Genomic DNA, 26,261 nt, shown 5'->3' on the forward strand with positions numbered 1-26,261 from the left:
TCCTGGCACTGGGGGAAACAGAAGGGCTCGGAAAAGCTCTGTGTCACAAAACATTACCCACGCAGCTGTTGGCTTTATGAGCAGAGCTGGTGTGCTCTTCCCACCCCCTCACCCTTCTCTCTCTGGGTCGATATGCACAGTGGTGCTGTTCACTCCCAGTTTGTGACATTTTAAAGCAACATGTCCCCTTCTCACCTCACACTCCCCCTCAGGAAATAGACAATCATTCAAGTCAACGCGCACACACACACACACACACACACACACAGCATATTACAAAGTAAAGGCCACCAATTCAATCTGAACATTGTTACAGTTTCTACTGTACTGGTTGCTCCTTGTGTCATTTAAAATTTTATTTAACCTTTATTTAACTAGGCAAGTCAGTTAAGAACAAATTCCTATTTTCAATGACGGCCTAGGAACAGTAGGTTAACTGCCTTGTTCAGGGGCAGAACGACAGATTTTTACTTTGTCCGCTTGGGGATTCCATCTTGCAACCTTTCGGTTACAAGTCCAACGCTCTAACCACTAGGCTACCTGCCGCCCAAATAATGCAGTGTCTTTGGGTGCAGTGTCTTTGGGCTGGTCTTTATTGCGTTAGAGCTGCTGGTCTATCCCAGAGCTTGTGTGTGTGTGTGTGTGTGTGTGATTGCACTGTACCCTGCAATCACACCTGCAACCCTGTACATGTGACTATTAACCAATCTGAATCTGCGTGTGTGTATGTGTGTGTGTGTGTGTGTGTGTGTGTGTCTGTCCATTGTCCCCCTTGCACCAGGAGTGCAGGCAGCGTAGACATATAGAGTCTGACTGGGAGGAAACCCTTAGCGCCCTGTTAAACTGGCAACCTCCTCTGTCACTCCTCTGTCTGTCGCCACTCCAGACATGGGGCTGGAGCTGCAAACAAAGAGCCCCCGAGCTCAATAAAAATGTGGTGATTAAACACCTCCCCTTAATTGCTCCTTTTGTCCGGGAATCAAACGGTCACACTGATTACACAGGTATGGGAGAGAGAGGCAGAGAGCTGACCATGCCGGTGACGCCTCCGAGAAGGCCAGACACCTCTGCTATCCCTCTGCCTGCCCTCACGACTCACGTCACCGCCTTTTTATCCCACTAAACTAAACAACCAGCGTCTGTGTGATATGATGTGTGTGTGTGTGTGTAAGTGTGTGTGTGTGTGTATGTCTGTGTGAGTATGTGTGTCTCTGGCAGGTAGGGAGAGAGAGGTAGAGGGACAGAGGAAGAGAGAGGGTTCTGAGGTGAGCGACACCAGAGCTCCCCACAGTGGACGGTTGTTGTATTACAGCAGGCTAGCACAGTCCACACACTGGGCTCTGAGCTAACAGCCAACTGGCCGTACTGCTGAGGGGACGAGCCAAACCCAGGGCCTGTGTCCAACGTGACGCAGCATGTGTAAGATCACAGCAGCATGGGAACCATACACATCATCTGCCAGTCACAGAAATAAAGACATTTCACTCAAACACAAGGCCCCGAACACAGCGCCTGTCAAATGGGTCAATATGAAAGGGAGGGGCTCAATTACTGTGCCTGCAAATACACACATTAAGTGCCTTTCAAGGGTCTGTAAGTACTTCACTGTAGTACTTCGATGCTCTCTCTCTCCACATTCACCACTTGTGAAACACAGCAGCCATTTTGGTGCCAAAACACCCATCATATTAAAGCTGGGCTCAGTCAGTTTCAGAGGAGAGTTTTCTACGGTCAGATTTAGAGAGTCAGAGTGGGAATTTGGCTGGAGAACAGGTCTTAACAACCCCTCTCTACGAGGGAAAAGTGCTCCCTGCTGACACCATATGGAGCACCTACCTACCAACCCCACGCAAAACAAACAGGTCTCCTGTTAATGCATTCATCTGACCAAACCCAAAAACCTCACAAACCCCACAATTATTGGCATCACCACGATGCACCTGTACACCCCAATGGCTGTAGCTTAAAAATGTTATTTTTAATTGATGAAGTTAGATGTTTAATAAAACTGCCATTGATCATCACGGTAGTGAGACACACTGCTACAACAGTTGGCATGGTGGACAGTAATCAAGTCTGGGTAGTCACACGGGGCGAGGATGCCCCCTGCAGTCTACGAGACACCAGTACATATTTCCATGTAACGTTGTACGGTAACAACACCCTTTCCGTTCCACAACGCAATCAACGACTCTCTAAACATTACGAAAAGAAAAGGAGACCATTATTAAAATTGTGCAAAATCTTTATTCATTCCTTTCATCATATCTTTCCATCGTCGTCACCATCATGAACACACCACTGACAGAGAAGGACAAGAACAGATAGGGATCTGAATACAGTCACTCTTTATGGGGGGGGGGGGGGACAATAGGCATCAGCTGTCAACGGGCCCTACATACCGCAGCTAGAAGGAGCACTGGATACTGAAGGCTTTGTAAGGTGTTTCCCACAGTCTTTCCATTTCTACAAACAATATTTGACATGTGCAGATAGAGCCATTTCTCTCCCAACAGTACATTTCTCCTTCTCTGGTCCATATTCACATGTACAATACACTCTTGTTGTTGTTGTTCAACACCACGCCACTATGTATGCATGTCCTAGTGAAGACATTTTACCAAAAGGGACATTTTAGTTCTTTTGTTTACTTTTACTCCAAATATAAATCTTTCGGTGGTTCCCTGTCTTTCTACACACTAGACAGGTAGACCTTGAGACAGTCTGAGAGAGAGAGAGAGAGAGAGAGAGAGAGAGAGAGAGAGAGAGAGAGAGAGAGAGAGAGAGAGAGAGAGAGAGAGAGAGAGAGAGAGAGAGAGAGAGAGAGAGAGAGAGAGAGAGAGAGAGAGATCATACATTTTATCTGGGCTAAGCAAATGTTGAATAAGTGCAATGTCCAGTATAATGTACTATAGTACAGAAAATATGAATAACCCACACATACATACAACTAATTGATAAACAGAGTAAATTATACACAGGGTTGCCGTTCCCCAAGGTAAACCATAAATATGTAAGTAAAGCACTTGAACAACATCCAGTGTCCTGTGGGTAGGGCCATATAATATCTTCATGTGTTATATCTCTGAGTAGGGAGGGGTAGTGGGCTGTACGGCATGGATTCACCTGGGGTCACTGCCCTAGTCTCTCAGAGTGGGATGGACTGTACTTTATGGAGCAAGTCACAAAGATAAGTCTATGGCCATGGCAGAACAGCTCCTCTTGTCAGTGCGATTTCTCGAAGAAGAGTGTTGCTATGGGTTTTGCATCATGCTCTCTCAGATTCAGCAGTCTAGAGGGCACCAGTATTCTCTGTGTCATCATTTTGACTCTCCGGTCTAATTTCCCTAAATGAAACGTCAGGAGAAGACAAGAAAGCCTTTAGTCTACAGAGGGAGCAGGCTGTGGCTGTGTCTGTCTGTGACTAGTCTCTCCTGACAGACTGGTAACAATATTAGCTAGTGATGGATTCTCCTGTGTAACATACAATCATTTTACTCAACCAGAGGGCTTCAGGTCCCTCTGTCTGTGCTATCTGAAGACAAACTGACCCACTACATGACGAGGCATGGTAGAACAGTGCTTTGACCCGGGAGATAATTGCATCTTGGCCCGTTAATTTATGCCATTAGTCAAAGAATAGGAAATAAACGGATCACTGAGATAATGCCTACAACAAACACAATACAATAACAACCTTCTATATGCATGTAGATCCATTATTCAACACCCACAGGGGGACGTAATAAACAAAACATGATTCTTTGTTCTTCTTCTAGGTATCCATAATGAGAACTGATGATTATAGATACATAGTCCAAAGGATTCTCACATTTGCAGCTGATAAAAGAGAGTGGATGAGACTTGACAGTGGCTCAGGAGGAAATGAGAGACTAGGGGCTGAAAGGGAGGTGTGTGTGTGTGTGTGTGTGTGTGTGTGTGTGTGTGTGTGTGTGTGTGTGTGTGTGTGTGTGTGTGTGTGTGTGTGTGTGTGTGTGTGTGTGTGTGTGTGTGTGTGTATGAGCGCTTGCGCTTCAGCTCAGAGTGTGTGTGTGTGTGTGTGTGGCAAACCAGTCCAGCTAAGGTTTCCTTCATTCATCCCTGTGTTCTCCAGCTCTATCTCATCCACGGGTGTGGCTCACTGGAGCACAGAGTAGGAACTGTTACATATGCTAGCCAGACACAGGGAGAACGGAAAGCAGAGGAATAAAAAGTGAGGGAAAAGGACTGTAGCTATGAGGCGTAAAGATCATCAACCTCCCTCATCTGGTCTGAGTTTGTGTTTCCCGAACGTCTGTCTGTATTTATGTCTATAGTTCTGTCTGTCGGTCTATCTGCAGTACAGACCTGTTCCTCCAAGGGCCCCGGGGAGCCTCCATTAGCTGGAGTAGATCTGGGTGCCGATCACACGCATTATCTCCTTCTGCACCTTGGGCTCCTGGGTGTTGATGTTGGCATCTCCCACCTGGCCGTCCTCGTACCTGCAACACAGAGGTGACCGTTCACATTCGATGAAACCATGTGACTGGTAGTTCGCTGTCTTGCTGTGTGTCACGTTTCTATTGTTCCTCATTTTGTTACATGGTTGTGGAATCTCTTACGGAAACGCAATAACACCTTTACAGGCAACAGACGGAACCAACGTGTCACACGGATTTCTAGGGGAACGATAAGAGTCAGGACGAGGTTACTCACACGAAGAAGAAGCGCGTGCAGACGTGGTCGGACACAGGACACACCCAGATGTTGCCGTGCTTCTGGAGGTCCTTGGACGTGATCACTGAGTCAGGCAGACAGCGAGACATGGAAGGGGTCATCGTTAACAAAACACACCACCCCATGACCAAGAACAACGGCTCAAAATTGACCAAGCTAGTCTATACATTTCATGTGGTACAGTATTTACCTTCACAAAGGGCAATGCAGTTTAGATTCCGGCTCTGGAGAAACCTTGACTGGATAGGACGGCTCTGTGGAAGCAGTCAGTACAGAGCATGATGTAATGCTCGGACACGTATCAACAGGGCAAATGGTTGCAAGTAAAACGTGTATGAGTCTCTCACCATCAGACACTGCACCTGTGGGACGCTATTCATACGGTTGTAACGCTGCACCAGCTCATCTTTGGTGGGCATGCGGTGCTGTCCTTTACCCATCCCTGAACACACACACGGATGTAAACAAACACAAAGCTGCTTATAGCTGTACTAGAGCTAAGATAATACCATATGCTAAACAGGTCAACAGCTGAACATACTTTTGAGTTCTGTTGATGGAACAACACAGAGGAGGTGAGGATGGCATAGGGTCAGGGTATTGCTCAACCTTACTTAAAGATGGCTGCTTGCTTACCCAGTTAGACTTGGACGCACATGCACACAAAACTAGAAGACATCAGATGAGTGTGTGATATGCAATGCACAGAGCCAGACACATACAGACCAGACCAGCAGCCCCACAGTGGACACACAGGACAATGTAGTGCAGGGACAGCACAAGTAGGTGAACCCAACCCAAAGATGAAGATGGACTGTACCAGAGACAGAGACAAGTCAGCTGAACAAAGAGAGCAGACACAACCAACAGTCTGAAGGACGAGGGGTGAGAGAGAGAGACAGAGACATAGAGAGAGACAGACAGAAAAACAGAGCGAAACAGAGCGAGACAGAGAGAAATACAGAGACAGAGACAGAGAGAGAGAGACAAAGACAGAGAGAGAGAGACAGAGAGACAAAGACAGAGAGAGAGAGAACAGGCCATAGCCTGCAGGACAGAGGGTCATTCCTACCTGAGTATCCAAAGGAAATGCTGGAGATGGGGCTGAGATAGATACCCTTTCCATAGGCTGCACCATGCAGCTTGTGTTGAAAAGAGCAGGGGGAAGAATCACTGAGAGCCCACCAGCAGCGCACACACTCAAGACACACACACACACACACACACACACACACACACACACACACACACACACACACACACACACACACACACACACACACACACACACACACACACACACACACACACACACACACACACACACACACACACACACTCAGAGACACACTGCCAGAGGAACATACACTCAGAGGCACACACTCTCATACACACACACATACAAGAGAGACACACACAGAGAGGTAGCAGTGCAGAGAGAAGGTAGAAGGTAGCCCACAGTGGGCACTATGTGGAACCACGAGGTGAAGTGCAATAGAAAAAGAAACCTGCCTAAAGTACAATACATTGGTTATTGTAGGACCACATAGTCTCCTGTTCCACTACCCACTGAGACCTCATAAGGTGTTGAGGTGAGGTAACACACGTCCATGTAGAAGTCTTGTGTTGAACATTCATGTAAATCATCCATAATAACGTGGAACCACATCAGAACGGATGGCGACAGAACAAGGGGAGGATGAGGATGAAGACGGATGATGAAGACGGGGGAATGTTTGATGGACATCCATGGCAGAGCAGAGGGAGTTTCAGCTCCAGTGGAGAGGTGACACCCACGGAAATACTTTGTGAGAGTGGAGGAAGAAGAATCACTTCTGAGTTTAGGAGACAGAGATGACATGTATCTGAAGGACAGCGTGCGAGAGAGACAGAGACACAATGAGATTTGCTGTGCGAGCTGAAGGCATGATAGAATGAACAAACACGCGCTCAAGGTGAGGAGGAGGGAGAGAGCGAGGGACGCAGAACAAGGAGATGAACGACGAGTCTTCAAAGCTCTAACAACAAAGGTTCTAATGCTGTAATATGCTCATAATAAACCGCTCACTGACAACAAACACCCTGCTGACTTCTCCCATCCATACAGCATAATATAATAACAGGAAGGAGCGAGATGGCGTGTCTCAAAGGTGCATACAGCATGAACCTAACAGTCTATAGACATAGAAATTTTGTCATGCATGTGGTTTAATGTCTTGTACAGGGTCTTGAACTGCCAGGAGGATCAGCCATATACATATTAAACATCATTAGGTTCAGCATAGAGGTAAATACGAGAGACAGTATAGGTGATGACCGTTACTGACCTTCCTTGGATCCCTCACCCACTCACCCACTCTGTGGATCCTCATAGCGAGACAGACATGGGGCGGGGCAGCAGTCGTAACCTCTGACCTAGTCTACTCAGTGCTCTTAGTGGTCAACCCAGGCAGCCACGCCTCCAGCCAGGCCGACTGGTAACCCCCAGCCCCCCAGCAGACAACACAGCCCCTCCGCCTCTCTATCAGGACAGGAAGAGGCGTGGCGTCCACTGCTGTCAGAGCAGGAAACAGGAAGTGCTCGACATATGCCAGGGGAAAATTACTGGTGGGCCTGGCATTTTAAAGCGCCCAATACATTGAGAGAGAAACCTGGCATCCGTTACTGTCAAAATGGATCAGCTGGACAGCCAACCTGCACTGTGTGTGATGAGGACAGACAGGCTCTGTCCAAGGGGGGATGCGTCTTAGCTCAGCCAACTGCTGGATCTACATACCTGCAGTTTGGTATAAGAGGCATTGACTAGTCCATTTCTCAGAACGGAGTGCCAGTTCTCTATATGGGAACCACTAGAGCAGGTGCAGGGAGAGAGAGAGAGAAGGAGAGTTGTGAATACTGAACACTTCTTCCTCAAACAGGGCCAGTGCTTTCTAAAGGCTCCAACAATGCTGTGCAGAGAGCGTTCAAAACATAATTATTTCCACTTTTGCCCACCATTTATGGGCATATTGTTATACTGTACCTCGAGTAAATCATTCATGCCGGGAGATATCTACATCGTATTGGCAATGCAATACGTCTGTTTACACTGTGTTTTTGGCTGATTGTATGAGATAGTAATTCTATTTTCTCACATTTTCTAAACTTGGCATGTTTGTTTGCTAAAGACAGCAGAATGGCTGAGGACATACAGCACAGGAACAGCCCAGAAATCTCATGATATTACATCACCCCTCCTTCTCCTTTCAACAGCAGGATGTCACGTGAATAGAAGTCTCAGTGGGAATGCATCAAACTATACCTTCTCTCATCTCTTATTGTCCTCAAATAAACACCAGGGGTGAAACAGGGTAGCCATGCTGTTATTTTTAGCAGAGACACTGTTCAAGAGGAGTGGTTGTTGAATTTAAATCAGCTAGCTGCCTGAGGGACTGAGACCGTTCTGATTGCTTTCAGATAGTCCCATGCATGCTTCTGCTTCGTGCCTTTTGTACAGCAGGGGCATGGCTGTCTGTTGCTCACACTGATATTGCTACATCAGGGACCCAGTACTGCTGGGAAAACAGGGTGTGGTGTCTGTTCACTGTGCTGTCAGCTGGTGGATGCTGTAACTACCAGACATGTGGGACTCTACTTTGTGTTGCCTCTGTCTATAAGACTGGGCGGCAGGTAGCCTAGAAGTTTCAATCCCGGATCTGACAGGAAGAAGAAAATCGGTGTGGAAGTGAGCTGGCAACCGGAGGATACTGGTATCTAATCCCAAATGCCGTTGCCTGACATTGTGCCCTTGAGCAAGGCACTTAACCCCCCACGACAACTGCTCCACTGGCGCCCAGTGTGGCAGCCCCCTGCTCCAACCTGGATGTGTCTTTGGGAAGGGATGGAATTAATTTTGGTTGGACTTTGTGCACAATTGACGAATCAAGTAATCTCAAACTTAATATAACATAGTACCTATTCTGTATGTGGGAGTCTATGGTTAAGGGGAGGTTGGTGTTGCCACATACTGTATATGGGACCACTACAGGGGAGTGGCACCCTTAGGGGAGAGAGAGGGGACTCACTGGAAGGCAAAGGTGCTGCCGTAGAGCTTCTTGGCCGTGCGAAAGCGTGCCTCCTTGGCAGGCGGGCTGCTGAGCAACAAGAACTGGTGGGATGTGTGCATGAACTTCAGTTGCTATAGGAGAGAGAGAGACGGAGGGAAGGAGAGAGAGAATAGAGAATCATGTAGTGGAGAACACACGGCAACAGTTACGAGGAAGAGCAGACACCAGAGATCTGTGTTATTCATACCCTACTCAGAGGCAGCTTGACAATATGGGATCGGTTACTGGATATGATCCTAGAGAGGGAGAGAGAGAGAGGGAGAGAGAGGACGGGATAGGATGGGGAGAAGAAAAACAGGTTCGTGAAAGAAGCAGAACAGGGTTGGCGGTTTAGATTGCAGGAGGTGTAAGCAGAGACCTTCTACCTACCACTGCAGTAGAGGGTGAGCCAGAGGGTCCAGTTTGTCCATCTGTTTCTTAATCTCCAGATATGAGCCCTGGAAAAGACAGCGTTCATTATTTCACACCCCACTATCATTTCGTCACTAAACTACCAAATCAAAATATGACAAGGAGACGATTCAATGCAACAACACATATATAGTCTCTTTTCACAGCCCAAGTCCAGCACTGCCCTTCCTTCATCCCAGCCTCCCCCAGCCTCAGTACCTGGGTCATCTCGCGGATGGACATGACACTGTCCAGTGCTTTTTGCAATCTCTCATAGTTCTTCTTCTGTGACCAGGGAGCAAGATGGAGCCACAGAGACAGGCGTCAGAAGGACAGGGAGAGAGAAAAACATTGGATTAATATCTACAACCCATTTAATGAGCCCAAAGTAATGTTTCAGAATGTTATCACATATTATGATAACCAGACATCCTGTAACGTGGTGTGTAACCACAGCAACAGTAGTAACCTTTGGGTTGAAGGCCAGAGTCTTGGGGTCGTTGGGGTCGACCACAGATGGGTAGGGTTCAAAGATGATGCTTTTACGAGGAGACTCCAGAGCAGCCCGACACATAGCCACCAGCAGATCCACCACCTAAGGATCAACATGAAAGCCGATCAGTCATCACCAGATAGACAGGGACAGACAGACAAGACAGGGGGATAGAGAAAGTGTGTGTGTTGTTAGTCAGGAAGTCACCTCTGCTCCAGTGGCCACCTCCTCTGCTGCTCCTGACATCACACCCAGAGTGTAGAAGGAGAACACACACAGCTCTCTAGTGCACACAGCCGGCTGCGCACCCACACACACACACGCACGCACGCACGCACGCACACACACACACACAGGGAAAGCGGCACGCACATGAACAAACATCAATCTGAGTGAAACAAAGAAACTTGCTCATAGCTGAATTGAAACATTTACATTTTAACGTTCACTTCACACTGTATGTTTTTTTATGTGGTCTACCTTCAACATGGATCCGTTCTGAAAGACGTGCTGCTCGTCACAGACCACACAGTACTCATTGAGAGTGGGGATCCTCTGCTCCGAGTATTTCATTATCTGTCAGGAGACAAAACATGGTGTTCCTGCCAATCACTCCCTCCTCTCCTCCAGCCCCATATATCACTCTCCTATCATGACATCATCAGCTGACTGGGCCTCTTATCAACGTTTTAGTCTGTCACTTTACCCAGGGTTGAAACAAACCCATTATACACACGCACATGAATCTAAATAATTTGATAGATAAAACATTTCCTCATTTCAACTTTCATGAATCAATTAAACTGAGGCGGAGAACTTCTTTGAGCACATACTATGTCCTCTAACTCTTGTAAGGGTAATTTGACCCTTGATAGTCCTATCAGTGTTTGCGCTTTGGAGTTGTTTTGGAAGGACGTTCAGAGTGAACTAAAAGCCTATTAGGGCCCTAGCTTTGTCCTTGAGGTCTTATCTACCTGTACTAAGAAGCCATACTCCAAGGTAGGGATGTTCTTGCAGTGGCCGCCCGCCTGGGATGAGAAAAACAATTCAATCAGCTGCCTCGTGGTAATCTGCGCTGGGGCCCTGGCCGCTGGGACAGCCACAGTCTGATGGGTACAGTGAAGACAAAGCATTATGGGACACGGCGCCAGCCATGTCAGATATGGGTAGGGAGAGGCTCAGGAAGGAAGGTAGGTACAGTACTGTAGGTGTGTTGGTTGGGGGAGGGGACCAGTCAAAGTTCTCAGGTAGTTCAAAGCGAGAAAACAATTCGATATTATGGATAATAGAATGGGGAAATAGTTGCTTGTGACGAGTATTGCTCTGAATTCATGCACTTTCTGATATGGATGATGTATTGTGTTTGACTGTTCTAGCTAGCTGTAAGGTCACAGTGATTTTTTTAATGCAATAGAATACACATCAAAACACACAAACGTGAAATTTCAGTAGGTGCAATAACTGGGCTCTGAGCAATATTTAGACATGTGTTTTTGGGTTTCACAACTCAAATACCATCAGGTCCAACAGCAATACGTAGAATGACGTTTATGTGTATTGTCTTGACCTCTGTATTGAAACGTGTCTGCATGTCTTGACTGGTGTTTTGAACATGTCTGATGTATGTATGTTGACCTTTTGTATACAATGTTTTCATGTTTATATGTTCACCTGCCAAGGGCCTGCAGATGTAAGTTAGCTGTTAGCTAAATCTGGTGCAATGCATCTCTTCTCACTTCTGAGATGTTTTTGTTGTAAACTTAACAAATAAAAAATAGAAAATATTGTGTTGTCTGTGCTGATGTGTATAGGGGTAAGAGGGCCAGTCAGGAGAGGGGTGTGTGATGGTGGTGGTGAGGCGAGGTGGCTCCGACCTGGCTGTTGGGGGGATAGCTGAACAGCTCCCCCTTGGGGTTCTTCATGGTGCAGGAGATGGAGCGATTCATGAGCCGGGTCACCCTCAGCTCTGGAACACTCAGCTTCCCCTTCAGAACCGTGTCCTGGATCAGAGGGTAGCTGGGGGACCTGGGAACACAGACACACACACACAACCCAGAGACCATTAATGCATAGACCTGGAAGTATATAGTACATACACATACAGACAGACATTCAGACACCTACGCAAGAAAATTATAGGAGCACAAAAGTTCAGAGCAACCAATTAGTGAGTATGTTTACATGCACACTAATAATTCAATGTTAAGCTGATTATGGCAATACTCCGAGTTTGGCACTAGTCATGTAAACACCTTAATCTGATTATCTTAATCAGCGTAAGATCAAGCAAAGTAAGCATAACCCGGTTAAAACAACCTTTATTGGCGTTCCTGTGTTGTTATTGATCTGCGCGTGTGCTATCACGATCAATCAGAGCCTCCCTCGAGTGAAGTGAGTTCGGGAAAAAGTCTTTAAAATAGTTTACACATACAAATGTTATACGTCCAAACTCAAATAGGCTTCCCAAAAATAACATGTTTGCTGCGATAGAATGTTTATTTTGATTGGCAATTTTCTACATTTTTCCATCAGGGAGGCTGATTATGCTCTGTACATGTATAGCGGATTGTGAGCAAAATCGTTCTTCTTGCAAACCATGTCAACGTTTTAATCTAAATATTATATTAATCAAGAGTATTCACAATAATTGTATTATTGAATGGAAGTAAAATGTACCCATTGACTACTGAGATGACAGTGATGATGTCATCTCAGTGGTTGTTCCACTGGATATCATAAGGTGAATGCACTAATTTGTAAGTCGCTCTGGATAAGAGCGTCTGCTAAATGACTTAAATGTAAATGTAATGATGAAATCTGACCAGGATAATGAATGTGAAGCTATAATAGTAGCCGGGATAGTACTAGAAGCTATAATAGTAGCCGGGATAGTACTAGAAGCTGTAATAGTAGCCAGGATAGTACTAGAAGCTGTAATAGTAGCCGGAATAGTACTAGAAGCTGTAATAGTAGCCGGGATAGTACTAGAAGCTGTAATAGTAGCCGGGATAGTACTAGAAGCTGTAATAGTAGCCAGGATAGTACTAGAAGCTGTAATAGTAGCCGGAATAGTACTAGAAGCTGTAATAGTACTAGAAGCTGTAATAGTAGCCGGGATAGTACTAGAAGCTGTAATAGTAGCCGGGATAGTACAGAAGCTGTAATAGTAGCCGGGATAGTACTAGAAGCTGTAATAGTAGCCGGGATAGTACTAGAAGCTGTAATAGTAGCCAGGATAGTACTAGAAGCTGTAATAGTAGCCGGAATAGTACTAGAAGCTGTAATAGTAGCCGGGATAGTACTAGAAGCTGTAATAGTAGCTGGGATAGTACTATAAGCTGTAATAGTAGCCGGGATAGTACTAGAAGCTGTAATAGTAGCCAGGATAATACTAGAAGCTGTAATAGTAGCCGGGATAGTACTAGAAGCTGTAATAGTAGCCGGGATAGTACTAGAAGCTGTAATAGTAGCCGGGATAATACTAGAAGCTGTAATAGTAGCCAGGATAATACTAGAAAATGTAATAGTAGCCGGGATAGTACTAGAAGCTGTATTAGTAGCCGGGATAGTACTAGAAGCTGTAATAGTAGCCGGGATAGTACTAGAAGCTGTAATAGGAGCCGGGAGAGTACTAGAAGCTGTAATAGTACCCGGGATAGTACTAGAAAAGCTGTAATAGTAGCCGGGATAGTACTAGAAGCTGTAATAGTAGCCGGGATAGTACTAGAAGCTGTAATAGTAGCCGGGATAGTACTAGAAGCTGTAATAGTAGCCGGGATAGTACTAGGAGCTGTAATAGTAGCCGGGATAGTACAGAAGCTGTAATAGTAGCCGGGATAGTACAGAAGCTGTAATAGTAGCCGGGATAGTACTATAAGCTGTAATAGTAGCCGGGATAGTACAGAAGCTGTAATAGTAGCCGGGATAGTACTAGAAGCTGTAATAGTAGCCGGGATAATACTAGAAGCTGTAATAGTAGCCGGGATGATACCAGAAGCTGTAATAGTAGCCGGGATAGTACTAGAAGCTGTAATAGTAGCCGGGATAGTACTAGAAGCTGTAATAGTAGCCGGGATAGTACTAGAAGCTGTAATAGTAGCCGGGATAGTACAGAAGCTGTAATAGTAGCCGGGATAGTACTAGAAGCTGTAATAGTAGCCGGGATAGTACAGAAGCTGTAATAGTAGCCGGGATAGTACTAGAAGCTGTAATAGTAGCCGGGATAATACTAGAAGCTGTAATAGTAGCCAGGATAATACTAGAAGCTGTAATAGTAGCCGGGATAGTACTAGAAGCTGTAATAGTAGCCGGGATAGTACTAGAAGCTGTAATAGTAGCCGGGATAGTACTAGAAGCTGTAATAGTAGCCGGGATAGTACAGAAGCTGTAATAGTAGCCGGGATAGTACTAGAAGCTGTAATAGTAGCCGGGATAGTACTAGAAGCTGTAATAGTAGCCGGGATAATACTAGAAGCTGTAATAGTAGCCAGGATAATACTAGAAGCTGTAATAGTAGCCGGGATAGTACTAGAAGCTGTAATAGTAGCCGGGATAGTACTAGAAGCTGTAATAGTAGCCGGGATAGTACTAGAAGCTGTAATAGTAGCCGGGATAGTACAGAAGCTGTAATAGTAGCCGGGATAGTACTATAAGCTGTAATAGTAGCCGGGATAGTACAGAAGCTGTAATAGTAGCCGGGATAGTACTAGAAGCTGTAATAGTAGCCGGGATAATACTAGAAGCTGTAATAGTAGCCAGGATAATACTAGAAGCTGTAATAGTAGCCGGGATAGTACTAGAAGCTGTAATAGTAGCCGGGATAGTACTAGAAGCTGTAATAGTAGCCAGGATAATACTAGAAGCTGTAATAGTAGCCGGGATAATACTAGAAGCTGTAATAGTAGCCGGGATAGTACTAGAAGCTGTAATAGTAGCCGGGATAGTACTAGAAGCTGTAATAGTAGCCGGGATAGTACTAGAAGCTGTAATAGTAGCCGGGATAGTACAAAAGCTGTAATAGTAGCCGGGATAGTACTATAAGCTGTAATAGTAGCCGGGATAGTACAGAAGCTGTAATAGTAGCCGGGATAGTACTAGAAGCTGTAATAGTAGCCGGGATAATACTAGAAGCTGTAATAGTAGCCAGGATAATACTAGAAGCTGTAATAGTAGCCGGGATAGTACTAGAAGCTGTAATAGTAGCCGGGATAGTACTAGAAGCTGTAATAGTAGCCAGGATAATACTAGAAGCTGTAATAGTAGCCAGGATAATACTATAAGCTGTAATAGTAGCCGGGATAGTACTATAAGCTGTAATAGTAGCCGGGATAGTACTAGAAGCTGTAATAGTAGCCAGGATAATACTAGAAGCTGTAATAGTAGCCGGGATAGTACTAGAAGCTGTAATAGTAGCCGGGATAGTACTAGAAGCTGTAATAGTAGCCGGGATAATACTAGAAGCTATAATAGTAGCCGGGATAGTACTAGAAGCTGTAATAGTAGCCAGGATAGTACTAGAAGCTGTAATAGTAGCCGGAATAGTACTAGAAGCTGTAATAGTAGCCGGGATAGTACTAGAAGCTGTAATAGTAGCCGGGATAGTAATAGAAGCTGTAATAGTAGCCAGGATAGTACTACAAGCTGTAATAGTAGCCGGAATAGTACTAGAAGCTGTAATAGTAGCCGGGATAGTACTAGAAGCTGTAATAGTAGCCGGGATAGTACTAGAAGCTGTAATAGTAGCCGGGATAGTACTAGGAGCTGTAATAGTAGCCGGGATAGTACAGAAGCTGTAATAGTAGCCGGGATAGTACAGAAGCTGTAATAGTAGCCGGGATAGTACTATAAGCTGTAATAGTAGCCGGGATAGTACAGAAGCTGTAATAGTAGCCGGGATAGTACTAGAAGCTGTAATAGTAGCTGGGATAGTACTATAAGCTGTAATAGTAGCCGGGATAGTACTAGAAGCTGTAATAGTAGCCAGGATAATACTAGAAGCTGTAATAGTAGCCGGGATAGTACTAGAAGCTGTAATAGTAGCCGGGATAGTACTAGAAGCTGTAATAGTAGCCGGGATAATACTAGAAGCTGTAATAGTAGCCAGGATAATACTAGAAGCTGTAATAGTAGCCGGGATAGTACTAGAAGCTGTATTAGTAGCCGGGATAGTACTAGAAGCTGTAATAGTAGCCGGGATAGTACTAGAAGCTGTAATAGGAGCCGGGGTAGTACTAGAAGCTGTAATAGTAGCCGGGATAGTACTAGAAGCTGTAATAGGAGCCGGGATAGTACTAGAAGCTGTAATAGTACCCGGGATAGTACTAGAAAAGCTGTAATAGTAGCCGGGATAGTACTAGAAGCTGTAATAGTAGCCGGGATAGTACTAGAAGCTGTAATAGTAGCCGGGATAGTACTAGAAGCTGTAATAGTAGCCGGGATAGTACTAGGAGCTGTAATAGTAGCCGGGATAGTACAGAAGCTGTAATAGTAGCCGGGATAGTACAGAAGCTGTAATAGTAGCCGGGATAGTACTATAAGCTGTAATAGTAGCCGGGATAGTACAGAAGCTGTAATATTAGCCGGGATAGTACTAGAAGCTGTAATAGTAGCCGGGATAATACTAGAAGCTGTAATAGTAGCCGGGATAATACTAGAAGCTGTAATAGTAGCCGGGATAGTACTAGAAGCTGTAATAGTAGCCGGGATAGTACTAGAAGCTGTAATAGTAGCCGGGATAGTACAGAAGCTGTAATAGTAGCCGGGATAGTACTAGAAGCTGTAATAGTAGCCGGGATAGTACAAAAGCTGTAATAGTAGCCGGGATAGTACTAGAAGCTGTAATAGTAGCCGGGATAATACTAGAAGCTGTAATAGTAGCCAGGATAATACTAGAAGCTGTAATAGTAGCCGGGATAGTACTAGAAGCTGTAATAGTAGCCGGGATAGTACTAGAAGCTGTAATAGTAGCCGGGATAGTACTAGAAGCTGTAATAGTAGCCGGGATAGTACAGAAGCTGTAATAGTAGCCGGGATAGTACTATAAGCTGTAATAGTAGCCGGGATAGTACAGAAGCTGTAATAGTAGCCGGGATAGTACTAGAAGCTGTAATAGTAGCCGGGATAATACTAGAAGCTGTAATAGTAGCCGGGATAATACTAGAAGCTGTAATAGTAGCCAGGATAATACTAGAAGCTGTAATAGTAGCCGGGACAGTACAGAAGCTGTAATAGTAGCCGGGATAGTACTAGAAGCTGTAATAGTAGCCGGGATAGTACTAGAAGCTGTAATAGTAGCCGGGATAGTACAGAAGCTGTAATAGTAGCCGGGATAGTACTAGAAGCTGTAATAGTAGCCGGGATAGTACTAGAAGCTGTAATAGTAGCCAGGATAGTACTAGAAGCTGTAATAGTAGCCGGAATAGTACTAGAAGCTGTAATAGTAGCCGGGATAGTACTAGAAGCTGTAATAGTAGCTGGGATAGTACTATAAGCTGTAATAGTAGCCGGGATAGTACTAGAAGCTGTAATAGTAGCCAGGATAATACTAGAAGCTGTAATAGTAGCCGGGATAGTACTAGAAGCTGTAATAGTAGCCGGGATAGTACTAGAAGCTGTAATAGTAGCCGGGATAATACTAGAAGCTGTAATAGTAGCCAGGATAATACTAGAAGCTGTAATAGTAGCCGGGATAGTACTAGAAGCTGTATTAGTAGCCGGGATAGTACTAGAAGCTGTAATAGTAGCCGGGATAGTACTAGAAGCTGTAATAGGAGCCGGGGTAGTACTAGAAGCTGTAATAGTAGCCGGGATAGTACTAGAAGCTGTAATAGGAGCCGGGATAGTACTAGAAGCTGTAATAGTAGCCGGGATAGTACTAGAAAAGCTGTAATAGTAGCCGGGATAGTACTAGAAGCTGTAATAGTAGCCGGGATAGTACTAGAAGCTGTAATAGTAGCCGGGATAGTACTAGAAGCTGTAATAGTAGCCGGGATAGTACTAGGAGCTGTAATAGTAGCCGGGATAGTACAGAAGCTGTAATAGTAGCCGGGATAGTACAGAAGCTGTAATAGTAGCCGGGATAGTACTATAAGCTGTAATAGTAGCCGGGATAGTACAGAAGCTGTAATATTAGCCGGGATAGTACTAGAAGCTGTAATAGTAGCCGGGATAATACTAGAAGCTGTAATAGTAGCCGGGATAATACTAGAAGCTGTAATAGTAGCCGGGATAGTACTAGAAGCTGTAATAGTAGCCGGGATAGTACTAGAAGCTGTAATAGTAGCCGGGATAGTACTAGAAGCTGTAATAGTAGCCGGGATAGTACAGAAGCTGTAATAGTAGCCGGGATAGTACTAGAAGCTGTAATAGTAGCCGGGATAGTACAAAAGCTGTAATAGTAGCCGGGATAGTACTAGAAGCTGTAATAGTAGCCGGGATAATACTAGAAGCTGTAATAGTAGCCAGGATAATACTAGAAGCTGTAATAGTAGCCGGGATAGTACTAGAAGCTGTAATAGTAGCCGGGATAGTACTAGAAGCTGTAATAGTAGCCGGGATAGTACTAGAAGCTGTAATAGTAGCTGGGATAGTACAGAAGCTGTAATAGTAGCCGGGATAGTACTATAAGCTGTAATAGTAGCCGGGATAGTACAGAAGCTGTAATAGTAGCCGGGATAGTACTAGAAGCTGTAATAGTAGCCGGGATAATACTAGAAGCTGTAATAGTAGCCGGGATAATACTAGAAGCTGTAATAGTAGCCAGGATAATACTAGAAGCTGTAATAGTAGCCGGGATAGTACTAGAAGCTGTAATAGTAGCCGGGATAGTACTATAAGCTGTAATAGTAGCCGGGATAGTACTAGAAGCTGTAATAGTAGCCAGGATAATACTAGAAGCTGTAATAGTAGCCGGGATAATACTAGAAGCTGTAATAGTAGCCAGGATAATACTAGAAGCTGTAATAGTAGCCGGGATAGTACTAGAAGCTGTAATAGTAGCCGGGATAGTACTAGAAGCTGTAATAGTAGCCAGGATAATACTAGAAGCTGTAATAGTAGCCAGGATAATACTATAAGCTGTAATAGTAGCCGGGATAGTACTAGAAGCTGTAATAGTAGCCGGGATAGTACTAGAAGCTGTAATAGTAGCCGGGATAGTACTAGAAGCTGTAATAGTAGCCGGGATAGTACTAGAAGCTGTAATAGTAGCCGGGATAGTACAGAAGCTGTAATAGTAGCCGGGATAGTACTAGAAGCTGTAATAGTAGCCGGGATAGTACTAGAAGCTGTAATAGTAGCCGGGATAGTACTAGAAGCTGTAATAGTCGCCGGGATAGTACTAGAAGCTGTAATAGTAGCCGGGATAGTACAGAAGCTGTAATAGTAGCCGGGATAGTACTAGAAGCTGTAATAGTAGCCGGGATAGTACTAGAAGCTGTAATAGTAGCCGGGATAATACTAGAAGCTGTAATAGTAGCCGGGATAGTACTAGAAGCTGTAATAGTAGCCGGGATAATACTAGAAGCTGTAATAGGAGCCATACTTGGGGATGGGAGAGAAGATGCTGAGTCCTGCGCGGAACTTCTTGATGGTTCCCCCGGCCTTGAACCAGCTGTGTCTCTTCTCCTGCTGGGCCTTCAGGAACTCATTACTGAGATGCTTCCACTGCTGGGACGTGAACGTACTCAGGATCCTATAGGGCACACAGCACAACCAGTCACAATCAATTAGCAATTAGCAGATGTCATTGACTCTACTGTACATTTAAGTCCATAATATACATTAAATGACCAAAAGTAGGTGGACACCTACTCGTCGAACATCTCATTCCAAAATGATGTGCAATAATATGGAGTTGGTGTGCAGGCCAGTCAAGTTCTTCCACACAGATCTAAACAAATCATTTCTGTATTGACCTCGCTTTGTGCCCTTGGGCATTGCCATGCTGAAACAGGAAAGGGCCTTCCCCAAACTGTCGCCACAAAGTTGGAAGCACAGAATTGTCTAGAATGTCATTGGATGTTAAGATTTCCCTGCAATTGAACTAAGGGGCCTAGCCCGAACCATGAAAAACAGCCCCAGACCATTATTCCTCCTCCACCAAACTTTACAGTTGGCACTGTGCATTCGGGCAGGTAGCGCTCTCCTGGCCTCCGCCAAACACAGATTTGTCCGTCGGACTGCCAGATGGTGAAGCGTAATTCATTACTCCAGAGAATGCGTTTCCACTGCTCCAGAGTCCAATGGCGGTGAGCTTTACACCACTCCAGCTGACGCTTGGCATTGGGCATGGTGATCTTAGGCTTGTGCACTCGACCCAACGGTCCTGTTCTGTGAGCTTGTGTGGCCTACCACTTCGTGGTTGAGCGGTTGTTGCTCCTAGACATTTCCACTGCACAATAACAGCACTTACAGTTGACCAGGGCAGCTCTAGCAGGGCATAATTTTGACGAACTGACTTGTTGGAAAGGTGGCATCCTATGACAGTGCCACATTGAATGTTCCAGAGCACTTCAGTAAGGCCATTCTACTGCCAATGTTTGTCTATGGAGATTGCATGGCTGTGTGCTTGATTTTATACACCTGTCAGCAATGAGTGTGGTTGAAGGGGTGTCCACATACTTTTGCATATAAGTTGTATAGGTGTCATTGAAAATGGTGGAAATCTTGTGAAATTTGTGTAGGACCCATGGATAGCCTCTCTGAACCAGAATGAGTAATCGTGCTGAGTGGCATATGACTTGGGTAGGACTCACTTCTTGAGCTGCAGGCCCAGGCTGAAGCCCTCTTTATTGGAGGGCTGGAACACCTCCACTGACGGTTCTGAGAATAGATTACTCATTATTTCACAACCCATAGGAGTGAAGAGCTCAGCTCTGATTAAACACACACAGGCACACATACAGTTGAAGTTGTAAGTTCACATACACCTTAGTCAAATACATTAAACTCAGTTTTTCACATTTCCTGACATTTAATCCTAGTAAAAATTCCCTCTATTAGGTGAGTTAGGATCACCACTTTATTTTAAGAATGTGAAATATCAGAATAATAGTAGAGAGAATAATTTATTTCAGCTTTTATTTCTTTCATCACATTCCCAGTGGGTTAGAAGTTTACATACACTCAATTAGTATTTGGTAGCATTGCCTTTAAATTGTTTAACTTGGGTCAAACGTTTTGGGTAGCCTTCCACAAGCTTCCCACAATAAGTTGGGTGAATTTTGGCCCATTCCTCCTGACAGAGCTGGTGTAACTGAGTCAGATTTGTAGGCCTCCTCGCACACGCTTTTTCAGTTCTGCCCACAAATTTCCTATAGGGTTGAGGTCAGGGCTTTGTCATGGCCAGTCCAATACCTTGATTTTTTGCAATTTTTTGCAATTTTACAATCTTTGTCCCCACGCGCAGTTGCAAACTGTAGTCTGGATTTTTTTATGGCGGTTTTGGAGCAGTGGCTTCCTCCTTGCTGAGCAGCCTTTCAGGTTGTGTCGATATAGGATTCATTTTACTGTGGATATAGATACTTTTGTACCTGTTTCCTCCAGCATCTTCACAAGGTCCTTTGCTGTTGTTCTGGGATTGATTTGCACTTTTCGCACCAAAGTACGTTCTCTCTAGGAGACAGAACATGTCTCCTTCCTGAGCGGTATGGCGGCTGAGTGGTCCCATGGTGTTTATACTTGCGTACTATTGTTTGTACAGATGAACGTGGTACCTTCAGGCATTTGGAAATTGCTCCCAAGGATGAACCAGACTTGTGGAGGTCTACAATGTTTTTCTGAGGTCTTGGCTGATTTATTTTGATTTTCCCATGATTTCAAGCAAAGAGGCACTGCGTTTGAAGGTATGCCTTGAAATACATCCACAGGTACACCTCCAATTGACTCAAATGATGTCAATTAGCCTATCAGTAGCTTCTAAAGCCATTACATTATTTTCTGGAATTTTCCAAGCTGTTTAAAGGCACAGTCAACTTAGTGTATGTAAACTTCTGACACACTGGAATTGTGATACAGTGAATTATAAGTGAACTAATCTGTCTGTAAACAATTGGTGGAAAGAATGTCTTGTGTCATGCACAAAGTAGATGTCCTAACCGACTTGCCAATGCTATAATTTGTGGAGTGGTTGAAAAACGAGTTTTAATGACTCCGACCTAAGTGCATGTAAACTTCCGACTTCAACTGTACACAGGCAGGCGAACGCATGCACACACACATGCACAGCCACTGGGGCTCTGCTCACCCGGTCCATCTAGGTACTGGGAGAGAGAGAACCGTAGTCTCAGAATGATGGGCTCTGTTCGGATGACCTTCCAGGCTGTTGCCACCTCCTCCTGGAACAAACACACACACATATGATATACACATACACTTTCTACAATGCTGAATTGTAATACTGGAATGCCCAAAGATAATAAAAACAAAAACTCACATCCAAGAAACTGATATTAATCTGAAGGTCAATGTCCACATCATCAATGGTTCCATACTCTCTGAAAGAGGAAGAATAGCAAACATTCAGATGTAATAATCACATAAACTGAAAAGCTTTTACGCACCAAAAAACTTGACATCTCAGTGGGTCTGATGTTCTCTGTAGCAAAGTATATACTGATAATGACAATAACAGTTTGTGGTCTTGGTTTAGAGACTTGGCTGTGGAGACTGTGTGTGTACTGTAGTACCTGACAGAGACAGCACTGTCGGTATAGATGTCCTTCACTGCCTCGATGTCTGCATCCAGTTGGGGGTGTCGGTAGAGGTCAGCAGCACAGCTCCCCTACAGGCCGGGAGGGGCACAAGTCAGACCACTGAATTATCCATGGAGATGCTGCTGTAGCATCCATGTACAGTAATATGAGCTAGCACTGATACTCATGTATACAATGACTGTAGTATTAGAAAATGTACAGGGGCAGTCTCCTGTTCTGCTGTCTCACAGGACTGTATCGGCATGTCTCTATCTCTAGTTCCGTCTTCTATCTGTCTCGTTCTCACACACATATATTAGTGCCTACAAACAGGCTCTCATGTCTCGGTAGATGGTCTGAATCCACTGGAGAATAGGCTTTTAAAACCGGACTGAATTTACAGTACTTTCACCTCAATCCTTTAGAGATAACTTTATGTAGAAAGCTGATTGAAAGATTAAGACATTGTGTATGTCACATAGGATTTGATGTAACAAGATTGCAGTTACTGTAGACCCCTAGGGGAGTTCTGTAGACCCCATGTGTTGATTCTGTTTGTATTGGACCAAAGAGCCTAGCGGGCAAAACTGGTTGAAATGACGTCATTAAGACATCCTTTCAACCAGTTTTGTCCGGTTTGCCCTCTGGGAGGGATAGGAGGCCTGGGAGGATGTCATGACGGCCTGGGTACCTGGATCCCATAGAGGAACTGCTCCGACTCATTCTCCCCATCTGATTCCTCATCAGTCCAGGACTGGCCTTTGATGTCCTGCAGGCAGATGTGACAGATGTGAAACGCCATTGTAGTTATTATCGCTCCATCTCCCATCCTTTCTCTCTCTCTGTCCATTTAGCTGCCAGTTCTTCAAAGACTTCAAAATAAAGCTTTTTATGTCACGTCAAGGGGATGGACGGAGATCCATTTGGATAAACAAAGTACAACTAGACATGAAATAAGCCAAAGATATTCAATACATTATTTGTAAAACATGTATGACGATTCACTATTATGTTTTCGTCTGGCTTAGTAGTTATCGACAGCAAGGCATCACGCCTTATATATCTATTAGATATCTACACACATCAGCTGTTCTGACTGTATCTATTATGATAATTGCAGTCTGATGATAAACAGAGACTACAGTATTACGACTATGATACTACCATTGGATATGGTGTTATAAGAGTCGTCTCACCATTGGGTCTGTTGTTCATAGGGGTTTCTCAGACAGGGTTAGGCTTCTCCCATCCATAACAGCTGAGCTCCATGTAGGTGGAGGGACTGAGGTTGAAGTCTGGCCTGGTCACTCGGACTTCCTCTCAAACTGTGGTAACTAATCATTTGGCATGACAGGAAGGAGAAACAAGAACAATAAGCTTACAGTATGTCTCTTATTTCAGCATTTTCACAAAGCATCTACCTTAAATAAACACAGTTCACTAAACAATGATGCAATGACGTTTTCCGCATTGCCACTTCCTAATGGTGGCCTCCTTTTCCCTTTTTCTTTCAATCATCTGCACTCCACCTTGACATGTATCCTAGCAACAGCCACTTCTGCCATCTGTCACCGTCCCATTAATCACAGTGAAGACGGAGAGTGTGTGGGAGAGAGAGGCTTTATGTGTTGTGCTTTGTGCACAATTGTATGTTAAGGTAATCTGAATATCCAACAGAATCTTCATCTAATCTTTTCAATCTGTGTACAAAAGGTAAGGAAAGGGTAGTCCATTTGGTAAAAATCACTTCATTGTATTACCTGCACTGTCAAGTTTAGGAATAGTATTTGTTAGGAATAATAATTGAAAGTGTGCAAAATATTTATCTGGCTGAATCAGGAGTTAAAGCCAGGGATGGATATATTTCTCTCTGGGCATTTTTTACATTTTCTCAACATCCTAAAATTGTGATATTTCATCAACATCAGCCATTAAGCTCTCAGACCTCACAATGACCTCATAGGATGAGATCACTGTGCTAGATGGTACCAGGTGTGTACTTTTATAAACTGAATCTATGATATATCCCTAACAGCTCCCAACAAAAGCATAATAGCGTTACAGATGATAGCGTACTTCCCTCCAGATATTTCAGCTGCCATATCTTTACATTCAGGTGTAAACACATCAGGCATTGTGTCCCCTAAGCTAAACACAACATGCACTGAAGGCAATACCTTTTCAACATTGGACAAAATCACAACATAGACGACAAAAGATCTAGAGTGACACATCCAACACAAAAATAAGATTATATCAGTTAAACTGCATAATGGTAATGGACTCCTGTCAGCTGTACGATGCTCATAGTTGAATACAGGTTGTTATCACAGAACACGCTAATAAACACACACTCACAACACATACACAGCCTGTGGCTGTTAGAGTCAACAACAAATCCAACGATGCCTCCTCTACCAGATACGTGTGAGTCCATACAAATGAAGAAACACTGCCTTTCTTTTCCTCTGCCGCTCTCTCCTTTCCTCTTCTGTGCTTACTCAGTTCAGCGACCTCATCTCTCCCCAAAACTGAGCCATTTTGTTTCACCAAAAGCTGCCTCTGGCGAGACCACATTCCATTTCAACTATAGTGTATTTATCATGTGTTCTTCTGCTATTAATGGTTTTCCACATCTCCTGGATGTTCAGCAATCTTCTTTTGGAAAGCGCCCCCCCCCCCCCAAATCCACTCACCATTACCCTCCCCCCCTCCTCCTCCCGTATTCCCCCACCTGCATTGCCATGTCCCCGAACCCCCCACCCCCCTCGCCTCTCTCTGTCGTCTCACATACCGATAGAGCAAACTGACCCCCCTCCCCTCATCCCTTCAATGAGAATTAAACACACGCAGAGGCATGCAGCTTTACCCATCCCCCACCTCTCCTCCGTCCGGCACGCTTACCTATACAGGAGCTGGAGATGGAGGATGGAGATGGAGGATGCTGTCCTTGGTCCTGATCCTTTCCCTCTTAAAGGGAACACCTGCTTTTATATCCCTGCTATGTCCCCCCTGAATGAAAAATTAAAATAAAATTACTTAAAAACAACAGTGAGAATTGTAAATGCCAAAATGGCTGCCTCCCTCTCTCTCCCTGTCCGTATCAGCCTCTCTGCTTCCAGGTGGCTGCTCTATGTCTGTGTTTATCTATTGCAGATCTCTGCTCGTACTGCCGTCTTAGTTTTTGCCTGACAACACTGAGGGGCCTGAGCATGCTCAGTTGGAGCTAGCAGCTGGTCATGTGACTTGCAGCTGACTGTGTTTCTGCTAAAGGGAGAAGGGGGAGAGAAAAATGGAGGAAAATGGCAGTCCTGTTAGTGCTGTGTGTGTGTGTGTGTGTGTGTGTGTGTGTGTGTGTGTGTGTGTGTGTGTGTGTGTGTGTGTGTGTGTGTGTGTGTGTGTGTGTGTGTGTGTGTGTGTGTGTGTGTGTGTGTGTGTGTTTCTGAGTCTGTTTCTAAGCCTGTGTCTCTACCACAGCAATCACTTTTTGAGAAAGAAGTGCATGTCTGTTGTCTGATACCATTTTAGGACCATTCTGTCTGTTACGCTCACAAATCGCCTTTTCTAAAAGATGAAACAAAAAAATATATACAGTGAAAACTTAGGAACGAAACCACAAAACATGAAACATATTACATTCTAATTAACTCATGAAATGTAGAAGCATTGGTACAGTATTTAATGTATTGCAGTTTGTATAGCAATTATATAGCAGCATATTGTTTAGGATATTGTACAGTGGCTGAGTCAGTGTCTGAGCCAATGGCAGTTAGCCTCTGTGCAACAGTCTTAATCAGTGTTTATCCTGGTTAGCTCCCTGTATCGTGGTAAGTACTGACCAATATCACAGACAGATTAGGCTCT

The 26,261-nt window shown here is 44.5% G+C and overlaps 1 protein-coding gene across 6 annotated transcripts; it reads right to left on the reverse strand.

The window, feature by feature from the left end:
* Positions 1-2,224: 2,224 nt before the first annotated feature.
* On the reverse strand, positions 2,225-25,605 carry LOC129852709 (protein mono-ADP-ribosyltransferase PARP6-like). Of its 6 annotated transcripts, none has more exons than XM_055918322.1 (24): positions 25,302-25,604; positions 23,594-23,731; positions 23,089-23,166; positions 22,392-22,486; positions 22,139-22,199; positions 21,950-22,040; positions 20,460-20,526; positions 19,247-19,396; positions 11,580-11,730; positions 10,680-10,811; positions 10,186-10,281; positions 9,913-10,005; positions 9,682-9,807; positions 9,432-9,497; positions 9,192-9,259; positions 9,010-9,058; positions 8,781-8,893; positions 7,493-7,565; positions 5,789-5,858; positions 5,064-5,158; positions 4,907-4,970; positions 4,696-4,780; positions 4,348-4,481; positions 2,225-2,724 (listed from the first exon to the last, which is right to left on the reverse strand). In XM_055918322.1, exons 2-23 carry the CDS (start codon positions 23,594-23,596, stop codon positions 4,379-4,381), a joined length of 1,929 nt encoding a protein of 642 aa, XP_055774297.1. In that variant the 5' UTR covers positions 23,597-23,731; positions 25,302-25,604; the 3' UTR covers positions 2,225-2,724; positions 4,348-4,378. The 6 variants fall into 6 exon arrangements, with proteins under 6 accessions (XP_055774297.1, XP_055774295.1, XP_055774298.1 ...); XM_055918320.1 differs by having other exon boundaries at positions 2,225-3,347; XM_055918323.1 differs by having other exon boundaries at positions 2,225-4,481; positions 9,432-9,494; positions 25,302-25,605.
* Between the last annotated feature and the right edge of the window lie 656 nt (positions 25,606-26,261).

Source organism: Salvelinus fontinalis, chromosome 4 (genome assembly GCF_029448725.1).
Source record: "Salvelinus fontinalis isolate EN_2023a chromosome 4, ASM2944872v1, whole genome shotgun sequence".
Taxonomy (NCBI): domain Eukaryota; kingdom Metazoa; phylum Chordata; class Actinopteri; order Salmoniformes; family Salmonidae; genus Salvelinus; species Salvelinus fontinalis.